At 38.2% G+C, this 17,740-nt stretch overlaps 1 protein-coding gene across 1 annotated transcript in view; it reads right to left on the reverse strand.

The window, feature by feature from the left end:
• The window catches only part of LOC127578804 (sodium/potassium-transporting ATPase subunit beta-1-interacting protein 3-like), a 132,812-nt gene that overhangs the window by 16,160 nt on the left and 98,912 nt on the right, over nt 1–17,740 (reverse strand). Inside the window, exons 5-6 of the mRNA XM_052031270.1 lie at nt 15,698–15,706; nt 7,773–7,833 (exon numbers count right to left, since the gene is read on the reverse strand). Coding sequence (XP_051887230.1) covers nt 7,773–7,833; nt 15,698–15,706 — 70 coding nt within the window. The remainder of the gene's footprint in view (nt 1–7,772; nt 7,834–15,697; nt 15,707–17,740) is intronic.

Consider the following 17,740-nt stretch of genomic DNA (forward strand, 5'->3'; position numbering starts at 1 on the left):
TGATATCCTTGATGAACTTCTAGAACTCACCAGTGAGGAATTTCACTCACAAATCCAGAATTTCATTGTTTGTATCTAGTAAGAGGAGGGTACAAAATGAGGCCTCAGAGGTGCCATAATCGTGGATAAAAGTGATAAATCCAACTGAGACAACAACTACAGAGGGATCTTCCTGCTGTCTACAATCAGAAAAGTTCTGCTAGATCCCCTTCTCACAGTAGTCTGGAGCTCCTCCTCAGATGGCCGAGTGAATTCCATCCATATAGTGGCACAGTTGACATGATCTTCACTACACAACAACACCAACAGAAATGCAAGAGGCAGCATCCATCTGACCTTTTTTGACCCCACTAAAGCCTTTGACTTGGAGGGGGTGGAGCTCCTTCTTTAAATTTGGCTGCCTGCGGAAATTCATTTCTATTTCGTGTTATGACAACCGAGATCCTAACTAATGAATCCACAGCGGAGCCAATCTCAATGAAGACTGGTGTCAATCAAGTCTCTGTCATTCATTGTCCTGACACATTTACAATTTTTCTTGCAACGATGATGCACCTCACGTTCAACACGCATACCACTGGAGTGGAACTAATCTATAAGGTTAATGGGAAAGTGTTTTGCCTTCATTAGCTCTTTATGCAACACAGCTGATACCACCAGTTGTTGTCCTTTGAGCATTAGGTTTCCTTGCACAGTTAGTTCATTTAAAAAAATTAAAGGAGGGAAGAAAACACACAGGTACCACTGAGATGACCCTTGACCATCCTTGCTGAATAACAACTCATGGCTGTTTCTAAGCTGATCATTTGTGATATTTGTTATGTTCAAAGTTCACCACGTAAGGAACCTTCAACACGACATTGCGGTTTGGCCAGCAGTGAAGATTGTTGCTATTCCATGGATTATATGTCTTAATTCCACTTATTATTTGTGATTATTACAATAATTATATTGAAGTGACTAGAGTTACTTCAGCTACCTCGAACAGTGTTTTTAAAGAACATCAAACATTCACTAGATCCAAATGCCAACATAACAATTCGTCTGCCAAGACAATACCAAACACAAGGGACCACAATTTACATTTGCAGTGTTTGCTAAGACATTAAGTAATGTGGCATGTGTCAAAAACATCCATTCTATAATCAAATGATCAAGCCAGGTATGTAGACAAAACTGTTAAAAAACTTTTCATAAAAAGCAAGGAAACCTGCTTTGTTAGATTAGTGCAATTTACAAAATGAAGGGATAGAATTAGTAATTGGTTTATTATTGTCACACGTAACTAGATACAGTGAAAAGTTTTTATTTGCATGCCATCCAGACAGATCAATCCATACACAAGTACATTGAGGTAGTACAAAAAGGGGAAAAAAAACAGAATGCAGAATATATTGCTACAGTTATAGAGAAAGTGCAGTGCAGGTAGACAAATAAAGTGCTAGGGCCATGATAAGGTAGACTGAGAGATTAAGAGTTCATCTTTATCGTATAAGAGATCCATTCAATAATCTTATAACAGCGGGGCAGAAGCTGTCCTTGAGCCTGGTAGTATGTGTTCTTAAACTTTGGTATCTTCTGCCTGAGAGAAAGGGGGGGAGAAGAGAGAATAACCAGGGTGTGAGAGGTCCTTGGTTATGAACTGGACCTGATGAGAGATTCATGAGTCGAGTGTGCAAGGACTACTACCTTTTGTAGGCACATTGCCACATCATTGAAATTATGCTCAGGTAGACACTTGTGCACTGACGGGCATGAAGAAATACCAGTAGCATTACTTTAACACTAAACTGCATCAAAAAATATATCTCAGAGATAATAGAAGGATAGGACTCCTGGGCCATTGTACTAAATTGTAGCTAAATGGAGAATCTGAGAAGCTTATGTACAAGCTGGAAACTCATTTTACAGCAATTGATTTATGCTGATGAACTGCCTGAGATTGAGGACTATTCTGAGATATCTTTATATTTTATAAAATACACAAAGCATTTTACATGTGGTAACATACAACATGTAAGTAAAATAATATGTAATTTGAGAGGTATTTCTTTTAAAAATAAACACCTTCACTTTTTTGCAAGAGCCTCAGGAAGTCAAGCAATGCAATTAATGTGAAACTCTCCTTCTTGTATACTCCTACTGTATTGGGTTTACCAGCAAAACCACAAAAGCAATATTTTACTGAATCAGACCTAAAATGGCTTTAGAATATCAATATTAAATGTTCTCAATATTGTACCCAAATGTGCCAATAAAATGAGTTAGAATTCAACAATTGATGAATGTGCTGATTAATTCCAAAAGGAAAATTTACTTGAATCCCATCAAAGTGGTGACCTTACATGTTTTACATCTTTAACAGTAGCTTTATTTGAACAAAAATACACATTTCAAAATTTGTCAGATGATTAACTATTAAAGGTAACTCTGTGCTTATAATCAAAATGAATAAAATGAATGTGATTAACAAAATGCAGATGAATCTGGGTAAGCGACTGTATCAGCTGCCGACAATATTAACTATTGATGACCTACCAAAGTTAATCATTTTAAATGATACATTGGGGATGAGTGAAAGAATGAAATATCTCTCCTGGACATTAAAACATTAAACAGTTACAGTCATAAAACAACTAAGTCATTCGGGAATAAATCCGGTGTCACTAACGTAAAAATGAACAAATATTAATATTTAATAGACCAATAAATTAAACATTAGGCTCATTTGGAATATTGTGTGCATTTCTGATTGTGCCATTATAGAAAGAATGTAGAAGCCTTGGGAAGGGTGCAGAAGAGGTTCACCTGGATGCTGCATGGATTAGAGAATATTAGCTATAAAGAGAGACCAAACAAAGTTGGATCATTTTTTCTCCAGTGGAACCTGAGGGGAGATCTGATAGAAGTTTATAAAATTATGAAAGGCATAGATAGGGCAGATAGTCAGAATATTTTTGCCCAGGGTAGAAATGCCAAATACTAGAGGGCAAGCTTTAAGGCAAGAGGGGAAAGTTCAAAGGAGAAGTTCGGGGCAAGTTTTTTTCCCCCACACATAGAGTAATAGGTGCCTGGAACATGCTGTCAGGGGTGGTGGTGGTGGTGGATGCAAACACAGTAGTAGCATTTAGACAGGCACATGAACATGCGGGGAATGGAGGGACATTGATCATGTGCAGGCCAATGGGTTTAGTTTAATTTGGCATTGTGCTCAGCACAGATATCATGGGCCAAAGGGCCTTTTCCTGTGCTGTTCTACATTCTGTGTTGCAGTGTAGAATTCTCATATTCTTTCAATTGACAGGATAAAATCATGCAACTTTAAGTCTGATATACTTTAGTATTTAATTTTTTTTTGTATTCACTCAAAAAGCACTGCAAGTGAGAGCAAGGTAAACAGCACAGAATTTCTTGGCACCAAGAACAAATTCTTCACTCATATAGTATACCATTAGAAGGGTTTATCATTACAGAATAAAAGGGATAAATCATTGGAAATTGTCTGAACATGATTTAATAATCCAACCTACCTTTAAAATGTTCTGTTAAAGAATTTCTGTCACAGGAACTATATTTACATGAAGACACGTTGACAGTTCCTGTGGAAATAAGCTGGTGTGCTTTGGAGCCTTAGGCTACTAATGAACTTCTCATGATGGTATAAGTTCTACAATTTACTCAAGGATTCAAATCAGTCTTCTTCCCTGCTCATTAATCCTTGAATTTTGTCAGTTTCAGTGCAGTATTCCCTATTGAAATGTTGCAAGTTTTCACAGTTGTCAGCATGTAACCCAGCAGGCGTGACCTCTGAAGCCAATTCTTAAAGGGATGTACCACATTGTAAGCAACACTCTGCCAACTATGGGCGGATTGGGGGACTGTCCTCAAGGGATCAGAGGGAACCTGGAGCTGCCAATGAACCACAGTGTTCCAAAAGGCATGTCTTTTGTAAATGGCAGCACCAAGACCCTCCTGGGCTACAGCCAGGCATTGTTGGCAGGAGATTGCCGGGGAAGTGCCTATTAGGACATAAGTGTAGTCTATGAATGCTTGCACTTTGAGGAAGCCTGAAATGTTCCCATTCTGCCTGTCCCCATGAGCTGAAAGAAAATGCATGCCGCCTCCCCTCCTTAAGTGTGAAGTTTGGCTGACCTCTATAATGCAGCAGTGAGTAGCAATCTGTGAGATATGACAAAAATCAGCCACAGCTTGGAATAGCCCTAAGAGTGACTATTACCCTGATCTCCACTGGCAAAGCATAGAACATAAAATATGAACGGCACATCTCAGGAACAGGAAGCAGTCAAGCTAGTATCTGATGACATGGGACGGCATAGTTCTGGGTCAGGGTAAAGAATGCAGTTTGAGTGTTGGACCTTTAAATAGCATGAAGAAATTAGGTCTGTGAGTTAATAAGAACTCTTCAGACCTGACAACTTCACCATAGACAAATTTTACATGCTGATGATGTTGAAATGTTGATGCCACTGGGGAAAGTTACAACAAAAGTACGCTAGCGCAAATAAAAACCCCACCAAAAAAGATTCCCCATGTGCAAGATTACTCTGCATTAAGCCAATTTCGAAAAGCACAACACCACTTTTTTCTGCAGTTGTAAGACTGTTTCTAACTCAATACTATTCCTTAATGATAAGAGATCTATTTTGTATTTGTGTACAAATTCAATGGTCCCCATGCTGAATAATCAGTACATTTTTGCTAAAAGACACAAGCTGCAGCTCTGTGAAATCTCATTTTAAGATCAATTTAGACTTAACTTCTGAAATGTTAAAAGATTTGGGTAAAAGTGACAGGAAAATAGAACCGAAGCTAATAGCTCAGAAATGAAGTTGGCATTGAGGCAGGTTTGTTAAGCCAAATGATCTCTTTATGCTCTGACATTTTGATGGTTTTATGTCAAATAGGAAATTAATCAAAATCATCATATCTGATAAACTCCTTTGAAAAACATTTTTAAAAATTTGGAGAGAAATACTGCACCAAAGGACAGGACTATTTTGTGTCCAAAGAAATGTTACTCATAAAAATAAAGTTATTAGGAAAATAAATATCAATAGGATTTATAAATCTGAAGTTCTGTAACTAAATGTGGTCAAAACAGTCTCATTGGTAAGAACTAGAATACACTGCTCAATAAATAACTACTATCTCCATTAAAGAATGACAACAAGTTATTATGGAGTAACTTTGTATTCTGGCAGAATTTTGTTCATATAAATTGCTTGAATTTTACTAATTAGGTAGTGAATCACTATCAACCAATTTTTCTGGGCATGATGTTAAAATAAGTTGAAAGCCTATCATCTAGCTATCAGATTTCAAAGCATCAAAAGTAAATTACGCAAAATTTAATGCACAATAACACAGGAGCAGGAGTAGGCCACTTGCCCCTCAAGCCTGACCCACCATCCAATATATTCATAGTTGATCTAACCAGGCCTCGACTCATTCTCTCTTTCAGATCCCTATAGCCCTCAATCCCCAGATCTTTCAAAAATTTATCTCGCCTCCACAACTCTCTGGGCCAGAAAATTTCAGAGATTCGCCACCCTCTGCAGAGAAGAAATTTCTATGAACCTCTACATTTTCAATTTCAATCCAAGGAAACTTCTCCCCCTTACAAGCTGACTTTAAGTTTCTCTATGAGGCTTGGGGCCAAAACTAACTTGATTAAGGTGATTAAAGTGATGCTGTGAAACAGTCCTTTAGACTCCTTTGAAGTGATCTCCAGGTAAAACTGCTCTATTATTGCATAGAGACTTAGGTTTCACTACTGGTCAAGTGCCATCTATATATTTTACATACCATTCAATGTTTGCTTCCATTGAACACAATATAAAAGGTAAGTGCAATATTGTTTGAAAAATATGAAAAGAAAGGCATCTCTTCCTGAATTTAATTCATATTACTCTGTATAATAGTTAAATTATGAGGCATTCTATTTTCCAAAGTCTTCTAATTTAAAACTATTTTAAACCAGATTAAGTAAATCAATTTGGTTAAAACCCAGAAAGCATCTGTGAATCAGTAATCACCTTTCAGAAAACTGAATTACATACACTCAAGGTGCAGCATGGCTGAACTTCCCAAATGCTGGTTACTCATTGTTCAAATAAGGAGTGTCAGTGTATTGAATTGTCCCCTGCATGTATTAAAAGAAACCTCTCAGATTAACGGCTATGGTACAATTTGGCAGTAGGAGTTGCATATTGGCAGTGGGAGCAGGAGTAGGCCATCTGGCCCTTCAAGATCATTCATCAAGATTATGGCTGATGTATCTGAGTGCTATATTGCCACACCATCCCTATATCCCTTCGTCCCCTGAATGTTCAGAAATCTATCCATCCCAGTTTTGAATGAACTCAATGATTGGACTTCCATAGCCCTCTGGGGAAAATAATTCTTTAAGGGAAGAAATTTCTTCTACATCCTAATCCTAAATGGTTTAAATCTTATTCTGAGATTATATCCTCAGGTTCTGGAGTCCTCAGCCAGAGGAAACATCCTCCCTGCATCTACTCATTGAGCATTTTATACGGTTCAACGAGATCACATTTTATTCTTCAAAACTCTTGCGAATTTAGGCCTAGTCTCCTCATACGGCAATCCCAGGAACCAGTTGGGTGAATGTTTGTTGCATTTCTTCTCAGGACTGTATATCCATTTTTATTAACTAGACAAGAGTTCACACAATACTCCAGGTGCAGGCTCACTGAAGTGTCACATAATTGTACTGAGATATCTTTACTTCTGTTTCAAAATCCTCCTGAAATGAAGACCAACATACTACATTTCATTCTAATTGTTTATTATACCTGCATATTAAGCTGCCAGTGGTTTGTGTACTAAGACTTCTAGGTCCCTCTGAACATTAATATTTTCCAAGCTGTTACCATTTTAAAAAAATGTGGTTTTGTTTTGTCCTGCAAAGTGAATGACATCACATTTTTCGATATTTTATTGCATATACTCTTCTGGCCTACACCCTTTGCTTGGCTCTATCCGCTCAAAACATCTTTAGTCCTCCTTCATACAAGCAACCCTGCATAGTTTTGTGTCATCAACAAAGTTCAGGCTCAGAGTTTGAGAGGAGAGGAATTAGGGAGGTGACCAAAGGAACAGCTCAAGAGACAAGGAGGAATCTAGAACAAGATGGAAACATTTTAATGGGTAGTTCCAGGATGTGGAAACAAAATGGCTTAACCAAAAATAAGGAAAAATACTGAAATCCTTGTTCCTAGATTTTGAGTTATATCTCTGACCCAAGTTTGCCCAATGCTTAGAAACTGTCCGTTATGCTTGTGATTGCAATTCCCTCTCTCCTGGCAAACTCCTTTCTCAAACTACATTGAAGCTGATTGACATAGGATGAAGTTTCAATGCTCTTTGAATTACATTGCTGCATCCATTGTTTCTCAGATAATACTTCTTCCTTGATAAAAATACAACAGAAGTCACTGCTCAAATACAGCGTCTGTACAAGTTGCTAAAATAATTTTTTGTACATTCCAAATAATGCATCTTACACACACAAATCAGTGAGGCGTTTGTTGCAGCTGCTGTAGCTCTGTGACTGCTGCTCTGCTCTTCAATGCCAGAAGTCACTAGAGCTGAAACCTATAATTCACATGGGTTTGAAAGAAAAGATTCCAGTTCCCTTTCTCACTGAAAGCTGCTACAGCTGGCTCACTTTACACATACTATGTCTCACTCTAATTAACCAGTTAACAGTTTCACACACCACTACTTACAGCTATCTTCTTCCTCTGTAAAAACACTGATAACATAACAGGCGTAGACAAATCCAACGAGCTGCAAGGGAAAGAAGAAAGGCTTAATAATAATAGATTATTTTAACTGTACATTTATTCTCAAGTTCTGATCACTCCATCATTATACAACAGAATATCCTCTACATGAATATTCTCCTCAACAACTATGCTATCTAAATTAAAACATTCATGTTCTTTTAGAGGATTCTATTATTAGTGCAAAGCTGTAAGTAATTAATTTTATAGAAAATCTCACAGTGCAATCAACCTAATAGAGAATTGCTGGTGTAGAGTTGATTATGCTTTCAATAACAAATATGAATTATAGTAACTATAATATACTCATTAAAACCAAGAATGACCATAATAATTCTATGTCTTTTTCTGTCTCCATCCATGTTATCTTCAGGATTTTTCTAATCTTGTTCAGACTATTAATATAGTGCATTTTCACCAACCAGGATACATTTTCATCAAAATAATTTGAAAACTGACAGATCTCCTGTTGTATTACTCAGCTGGTGGTCTGCACTGCAGATAGAATGTTTAGCTGCTAATCTGGCATGTCTTCAACTGCTCCATGTGGTGTAAAGGTCTGAGTACAAAATCTGGATAACCATAGTTGTTTGTAAGACCCAAAGGTCAATCAAGGCCCAACTGAAACTGCTTATAAATACTCAGCTGAAGGACAGAACAGTTTTCCCTGAAACTGTTTTACATATATAACAACATTTGAGATGCTGTCTGAAGTGTGAAGGGTACAAGTTAAACACAAGAATTTCTTTTGTACAAAATAAAACATAATTCTGCTTTCTGGTATTGCCATTCTTACCAATTAGTGATTAGCAAATGGCCATCTGTATTGAACTGCCAAATAAAGCACATGCTGCTACTATTCATTATTAGCCTTGCCTGCACCTATTGTAATGTTTGGGACTATATTTTAAGCATACAAGATAAGATATTTATAGGTCACATGATCATTGAAACACACAATGAAATGCATCTTTTTGTGCAACTGAGAATGTGCTGGGGCAGCCCACAAGTGCCGCCCACAGCTCCTAATGGAATGTGGGAGGAAACTGGAGAACGCGGAGGAAACCCACACAGACACACGAAGAACATACAAACTCCTTACAGACAGCTGTGGAATTGAACCCAGGTCACAAGCACTGTAATAGCATTACGCTAACCACTACGCTACTGTGCCGCCATATTTAGAAATGCCTTTATGTTCATTCACAAATAAATCATGGCAATTGATAGCCATTGGCTGTACTTCTGGTGAACTGGGTGGTTATAACGTAACACCATTCCATTTTGATGAAGCCTTTCAATCCTGTTTTAGGTTAGTCAGTAGAGAAAAACAACAGTTCATGTGAAAGCCTAATAATTCAGAAGTCTGAAAATTGTTTAAATCGGGAATGGAACATGATTGGAACCATTTCCAGACTGAATCCCACCACTTGAGAAATTCAGCCAGGCATGCCTATAAATAGATCACCCTTCTGCTTCGGACATAATTTCCACTCAATATAGCACAGGACAACATCTTTCCTCATGCAATGTTCCTTTGCATGTTAGTCCAAAAAAGATTGATCACATTGTTCCAAGGAGCAGCCATCATTGGGCACTCTCAGAACTAATGTTTTGTGGACCTCCCTGAGTGGGTCCCAGCCCAATGTTTGCTACTCAACCTCTAGGGCACTTTCTTTTCTTTAAAAAACTTCCCTGCTCTCTTTGGAATCCTTCACAAAACCATAGCAACCTCCACATCCCCACATGATCCAACATTTGTATCCCAAACCCAATCTCACACCTCACCTCCCTCGAAGCGTATCTATGGGAACCTTCAAGCACAGAACTCCATGTAACTCCACTCCCCATGCCCTAATTGGGCCTACAACCACTAGCCATCTCTGTCCCAACTCCTATCCGGAAAACTATTTTAATATCTTAATTATTGCTAATAAGTTTTACCACTCTAGCCTACCTCAGCAATCTTTTCCAACTGTAACTCCATCTCCTGCATCTCCAATACAAGCTTTCTCCTCTTCTATTAGTGTCTCTTCCTCCTGCCTGTTGGAACTTCCTATTCAACAGCTACAACATGTTATTTCCTTCCCTGCTTTTTTAACTAGTCTGGTAATCCCTTGCCTATGCTTTTACCCACCCACTGCACTACCCCCCACCTTGTTTGTAGAAAACACACTATAAAATATTCTTGAGAAATTTATAATTCAAGGAACACTATAGAAACATAAGCTAAAGAAATACTGGGGCCTATAGTTAGTCTACAGGGACCTATCATAATTGACCATGAAGCTAAGCAATATCATAAGGAAGAATACATGAGGGAACTCGAACTTTCCTCATCAATGTGAACATTGTACGTATTGTAAAGATTCAAACAGATAACATTGAATAATAATAAAGTTTTCAAAAATGATCAGAAAACTGGAAACAATATTTGGTTTAATTAAAAGTCATTGTTAATAAGTTTTTTCTTTTAGTTTTTTTTGTGAGCTTTGTAACGATAATCTGGCCACCATGGTAAAATCAACATTCTGAAAATCAATGGCTCCCAAATGCTAATTGAGAAGAAAGCCAATGTAAAAGGAGTGAAATATACAAGGTCTGATTCTACCAATGTATGCTGGTTGAGAAGCTCCTTGCCCAATTATACTAGGGAAATCACAGGTGAACTACCTAAAATTGTCCACCCATCAATTTTCTTGTACAGAAGCTTGCGAGCAGCTATTTTCGAATATGAGCAGCCAGCAAAAAAAAGCTCACCATCACAAGTATGTGCTTGTGCAATTATCTCTTTAATTTTCTCTCTTTGTCACAGTGCATTCTATGGTAATTAGAATTTAAGCAGATAATCATGCAAACCAGTTCCATTATTAGTAATGTTAAGAGATATTTACATGTCTGGCAACCTTTCAGAAATTGAAAAGAACTGGTATGTTTTTTAAAAGCTCAAAGACATCAGTGAAAGCATGAGCTAGTTATGCAGATGACTGCACCAAGCTATCAAGTCACAGCCAGATTGGTACAGTGCATCCTTCCCTATCTCATCCCTGGTCAATCTGCATTTTGTCAGCATGCATTGAGCTTTTCCAAAGTCATAATAAATAACACAGTGACAGACAAGCTATAATTGCATATTTCCAATGCTGTCAGTAGAAATGCATCATGATATCATGGCACTGAAACAAAGATACCTACTGATTCTCTAAGTAAATTCTGGCAGGTCACATAAATCTACTCTCAGTGTATTGTTTATCAATGCTAATCATGATTATTCTCAAATTCTCCTCTGCATTTGGTAGGTAACTATGGACTTGTATTCTATGAACTTTATCCCCAATCTTTAAACGCAACAAATCTTGCTAAGCAGTTTCCTTGCATGCCCAGCTCCCCAAGCATGTCAAAGTACTCATAAGATGATGGATGAAAAAACAATGCATATGAATTCTGTTTTATAACATGCATAGGAAGGTTCAGAATAAGTGAAATTATTGGCAGAACCTACCACATTGGAACAAATATCAAGTAGGCCAATGTTGATGCACTTTTTCAGCCAGGGTTAGGGTTGAACAGTTCGGAATTACATTGATAAAGAGTAATGTTTGCATTTTGCAAGGAAATTGGTCTTGACACTACCTCCAAAACATAAATGCATATTTTGATTTTGTATCAAATAATGTGACTGGATACAGAAAAGGCATTTCAGAGCCTAATATGATTCATGGATTAATATGCAATGAATCTGCACCAGCAAGTCCTCAACAAACTGCCTCACTGAACTCAGTCATACCTCAGTCGTAGTGCTGAGAAAATCAGTCAAGATTGGCTGCTTGCCCACAATAAAGGTAGCAAAGAAAATTCCAGAGACTCATCCTTTATCTACATGAGAGTAACATTAAAATGTGACCTGACACATGGAATGATCTCCAGGTGGCACAGGGCACTGTTTGAAAAGAGATGGGATGCATTATGGTCAGCATAAAACTAAATGGTCAAAATTCTTTCAGCCCGCTCAACCATTCAAGATGTGATGAGGAAGATTTATGGCTGAAGGTACGATTCAGTACTTGTCCTGTCCCAAGTTCTGAGAATGAGCTCTTCCCTTTTTACAAGTAGATGATGACGACTCAGAAATTGTGCTAGTTACTATAGTTTTTGAGTGACATCCTCATGAGTACAAAGATAATCTTGGTAGAAATTCATTCTTTGCTGTGTTGCAAATTGTGCAATGGAGTAACACAATGAAGTCAATGGAACCAAATTTCAGAAGTAAATTTGACACACATACATCGCTGTATCACACACACAGGATAAATTTCTACCCCTTTGTGCTTCCATGCAGTTCTATTGGCCAAGAAGTATACTATTTAATGAAAGGTTATTTCTCTACAGCTATTTTCTTAATCGCAACCAATCATTGGAACTTAAATACAGAAGTGGGCTATTTAACCCTTTGATGGCTGATCTGTGACCTGGTTCCATACACCTGTCTTTTCTCATATCCCTCAATACATTGGTTAACAGACATTTTTAATTTCATGTTTAAAATGAACAATTGATCTCCATTATGAACAGTATGTTCTAATTTCTACCACAACCCATACAAAGAGGTGTTTCCTGAAAGGCCTAGCTCAGACATTTAGTGTATGCTCCCAACCCTAAATTCACAAATGGATGAATAAGTTTCCTCCATTTAACCATTCAGTTCCTTTTTAATATTCTGCAAATTTCAGTCAACTCACCCCTAAGTTTTTACATTCCATGGAATAAAACCCTAATTTGTGTAATCAGTCCTTGAAAGTCCTTGGAAGCCAGGTTGAAGACCAAATAAATGTTATTCTTAAATCTGTATTAGACCAATGGCTCTATTTTAGTTATTGTGTCCCCTTCAGTTATTCGTTACTGTAGCCAGGAAAGGTTAAACTGGATGGACATCTAGTCAGAATATAAGAAATAGATCCTGAAGTAGGCCAAATGATTCCTCTGAGCCTGGGCGAGGGAGGGTGGAGGAGAGAAGAAGGGAAGTTAGGGCCTTGACAGTTGAGTCAGGCATTTGAGGGGGGAGGAGGGAGGGGGGAGGAGGGAGGAGGGAGGAGGAGGAGGGAGGGGGAGGGGGAGGAGGGAGGGGGGAGGTAGAGGGAGGGGGGAGGAGGGAGGGGGGAGGAGGAGGTAGTGTCGTGATTAGGTAGGTTTGGGGTTAGTTATTGAGGTAAGGAAGTGATATTGGTGACAGGAGGTAGGAGCAGCTGTCAGTGTTGCAGCTGAGCTGTGGTACAGGAGTAAGTACTTGAGGAAAACCAGCAACAAAGGAGAAGTTTTTTAAACTTGCGGTTAGCTCCCTGGACTGAACTCAACAACTGGGACGTCTTATTTTGGATATTGCTAAAGTGGGGGCCTATACTCATGGTGAAGAAATACCTCTGCACTTGTCGAGGTAATTCCATGCATTAGCAAATCAAGCACATGGAATACATCTTTATGGATGCAATAGTACAATTCAATTGGTTTCCGATAAAATCATATCAAGTAGCACACATAAATGTTTGCACTGTGGTAAAATACTTTTGGTCAAAGCATTCACACTTTGCCTTATTCTACAGCTGCAACAGAAGTGTACTTGTCAGAAAAAGTGTTGCCTCAGTCCTCAAGGAGCCATGCTTCTCATCCACCTTTGCTTTCAAACAAGACTGCCACAAATAACTGCCTTATAATGAAAGTATTGTGACTGTTGCCTAGGAAGTCAGCATTGCACTGCATAACATGGTGTCAGCAGTCATTGTTGCAACAGAAGTCTTTTGTGCACAATAAAAGCAATGCCAGCAGACAATCAGGCAGGAAAATTAGCACTGTGTGCAATGTGGCTGGTGCTTTCACTGCCACAGACTTCCACTTCATGGTGCCTGCCGCACTCCCACGCAAACCTTGAGCGAAAATGGCAAGAGGGAAGCTGCAGAACTTGAGTAGTAATTGAATTGTACCTACATAAAAACTGATCCAAAAAGACAATAATGGTGTCATTTGGGGCACCAAATACATCGATGCAGCTTTAGGTCAATTGTTGTGCATTATTAAAGGGAAAATGGATCATCTACAACTAAAATTGAAAAATCAATATATGTTACAAATGAATTCTGAACACTGAAGTTATTCTCTTCTTGTGAACCTGCTCTATAAAGTAAATGGATGAAAAAATATTTTCTCATGCTTACTCTAAAATCAACCTTCATAATTTTTCTAATTAAAATTATGCAGTCACTGAATGAATCACCCAATTCTGAGAAACCAATATTAACTAAACCACTTCAGTTAGTTCAATAGTGCTGCTTCCTTCTATGCCATTTATCAAACAAGTGCATTCAAAAGTTATGAGCCTGCACATACAAAAAAATGCAACTAATTAATTACACATACTCCATGCATTAGTAAGGACTCTTCAGGCACCATAGTTTCATTCGAGTCCAAGGTGCTGCTTGGACCTTACCAAGCCCAAGACACTGCTTCTATTTAAATGCTGAAAGCATACAGAATTTATTCAGTGACCCATTGCATGCTCTACCAATTTTCACAACTCTACAAAATATGTGATGGGAAGTAGATTCTTGGCTACTGAAATTTGCATAGTAGCCAAATTGTTTCTCCAGGGACAGGTCTGCTTACCATAGGAAGACTGGCTGAGGACATCTGCTCACCACCCATGTTCCTAGTTATGGGGCCATGGGTTACACAGGGAAGCTTCCTGGCAGGGTTCTCACCAGCAAGAGATTAAACACGCTGCCAAGGAAAGAGGAGGTGAGATTCTGCAATGGGTCAGCACAAGAAACTAGTCCAAATTTAAAGGGTCAAAGGATCCTAAAACTTCCCATGGCTGGGTTGTGTCCGTGTTAGATGATTTGTCTGGAGCACAAGTTGAGGTTTTTGGGGATGATGTCCCCACTACTAAGCCCTGTCACTCCAAAAGGTGTTGAAGTGGGTGTTATGACCTGGTCTGTTTATATTGTTCTCCCTTAGGTCAGGGAGGAAGTTAAAAGAGATCCCAAATTCCTACCATATGCCTAGAAATGAATGAGCGGCAAATGCTGACACATCACCCCATTGCTGGACTCCACATGGAGCTCTGTGCCAGAGCCCAACAGTATGAACATCAGCCTGACCCATTCTCCACAGCAGAATTACTGACCTGAAGGCTGGGAAGAAAAAGGTATATTCAGTTATTTTCTTTTATTATTTTAATACTTTGAATTATTATTTTAATATTTTGATTACTTTTAAAGTTAATTAAAGCGGTTATAATAGTTTTTAAATGTCTCTGTGTGTGAGAAACATTTAAACACTCTTATAGAGCTGATACAACTTTAAGAGGAGATGACACTGTACCCCCCAGTCTCTATTCAAAGGTCGTCTGGCATGCTGGACACAAGGCCTCATCAACACACCAAATGAGGTTCTTTATTACATAAGCCTTGCTGTACCTTGCTACCTAACTCTCGTATCCAAAGGCACAGGATGATTGGATAAACACACCCACACCTGTTTAGTATGGATGTGGAGAAAGTGCTGAGGTTGAGCCAAATCAAGGACAATTCGGCTCATTAATTCAATATTACACAATTTTGGTTGTCACAAGTGTTGCAGTTGAAGTGCAATTTTAATAATGTGTGGGTGTCTTCTTTTAAATAGAACAAACGTTTTAATTCTTGCATTAATATGACTAAACATTATTTGTTATGCTTAGCCCAACTGTTTGCCAAGCTTTCCCTCTGGATTTCAGTATAATGTATTGCTGGCAAGTTAACATTCTTTAAACATTATCTATGGTTCAAATATCTTTTAATTATAATCCATTATCCATAATATTTAACTACTCAACTTACAGTCAACAGCTGGCGTTAGCTGTCAGCTAGAAAGAAAACAGTTCCATAGGGAAATGATGTTCTCTCATACACACATTAAAGTGTTCACAGTACTATTACCATTAATACACGTCTGTTTATTGACTGAGGGGTTGGATAAAAGAAGTATGCCTGAAATAGACGGTGCCTGTCAAGGCCTTAGAAGCTAGACTAGGCCTGCCCATTGATAAATCCTTGTATCAGAAAAAGGTCATCGAGCCCTTCTGTTGCAAGACCTTCCTCCAGACCTAATGATCTGTTTGGAAGGCTGCAAAAGAAAACCTTCACAGGCCTCCCCTGGCCTTGCTGCTTATTCCCTTCAGATGTTCTGACCTATGCAGGTACCCAGGTAATGCATTAACATTCAGCTTCCCTACCCCTAAAGCAACTATAAATAAAAATATCTCAAATTCAACTGCAAATCAACAAAAATGCTTTGGGCAGATTTTCACACTGTGCCTCTATCCTATAAATCCAGGCTCTACAATGCAAAAATCTATCTTTCACACCAATTAATCAACTCTATATTTAAACTCCTAAACATGTGTTCCTGGTTAGACACAACTTAACCATGAAAAGGGCAGGAGGTTCATGTGCAGACATCTCTAATGACTAATAGGAGGCACAGAAACCAATTTGGTAGGGTAAGGACAGGAATACAAAGTACAGAAGTTTTTAGACAGTACATGGAGCTTGCTTAGTCTATGTCTAGAATGCTGCCTTCAGTTCAGATATTGCTTCAAAAGAAGGATATATTGCTGCTGGAAAAGTCATATTAGAATAATACCAGGGATTAGAGTGTTAACTTCTATTGACCTATTGCAAAGATAAGGATTTTGTGGTTCAAAATTATGAGGAAGCACTTCTCTCCTCTAGAAGCAGTTGAAATTCCGGCTCCCAACAAAGCCCCAACATGCCTACCCCACCCTTTCATCATCTTACAGGTTATACTGGATTAGGACAAAGCATACTGAAAATTTAAAACATTTGAGTAACATGCCTAAAAATTCTTTCATGAATCATAACGTTTTTGTACGCTGTATTTTGTTGCCCATTGATGTGTACATAGGTAGTGGAAGTACATAATTTCAGCCCTTGTCCTCTGTATGGATCATGTGGACACGCACAGAGGGTTCCAGGCACGTGCAATGAATTTAGTGGTGCACATTGGACCTTTTGATGTCACTTGCACAAATGACTTGTGCATATGAGGCCAATGAATGGTGCAGACTATTCACACTACGGGCCTTAACTGGAGATTTGAGACCTGCTAAATTGGTTAAAAGGAACTAACTTCATATAGTTTATTGCCATGGAATTTTTTTTAAAGTGCTTTTTAAACACTTTTTTAAACACACCTTTCCCAGTGCAAAAGAATTCATGGCTCCTATATTTTCATCCATAAAACCATTAAGATAAATGGAACCAGGGCAAATAAATGGAATTACAACACAGATCTGGTCAGCCATGATCCAAGTGAATTATGGAACAAGGATGAAACTCTAAATGTTTATTATGGTTCAGTGTTAAACTTAAAAAAAATATTACCAGATCATGTCTGAAAACCAGACATGTTTTCGAAGGCACTGGTCCTCAAACATGGCTGAACATGGGCAGACCAACAAACATCTAACGTATACCTGCAGTGAAGAGGAGGAGCTACAAAACATGTTGTCATACAAAAGAATAGTGCAAGTCTTGTAGTCCACATTATACTTGAATGAATGATAATAAAATCAATTCAAATGTGTAATACATTAACAATGAACATTAAGAAATAGACTTACAACACAAGTTAAAGGTGTAACGTGCTTTTATGATTAAAGATGAATGATATGCATGTAGCCTTATGTAAAGAACGCAACATAAATACAAGCTTTCATCAAGTTTCTTTTAGATTCTTATTATAAGGAAATAAATTTCAGTGATGCAGCCGTTTTGCTTGCTCCAGCCCAAGTCTGGATCACACTTACTGATAGACATGGTGGTGAGCCAATTGCATCTGTTATCATAGCATGTTGGCTG

This window comes from Pristis pectinata, chromosome 16 (assembly GCF_009764475.1).
Source record: "Pristis pectinata isolate sPriPec2 chromosome 16, sPriPec2.1.pri, whole genome shotgun sequence".
Classification (NCBI taxonomy): Eukaryota; Metazoa; Chordata; class Chondrichthyes; order Rhinopristiformes; family Pristidae; genus Pristis; species Pristis pectinata.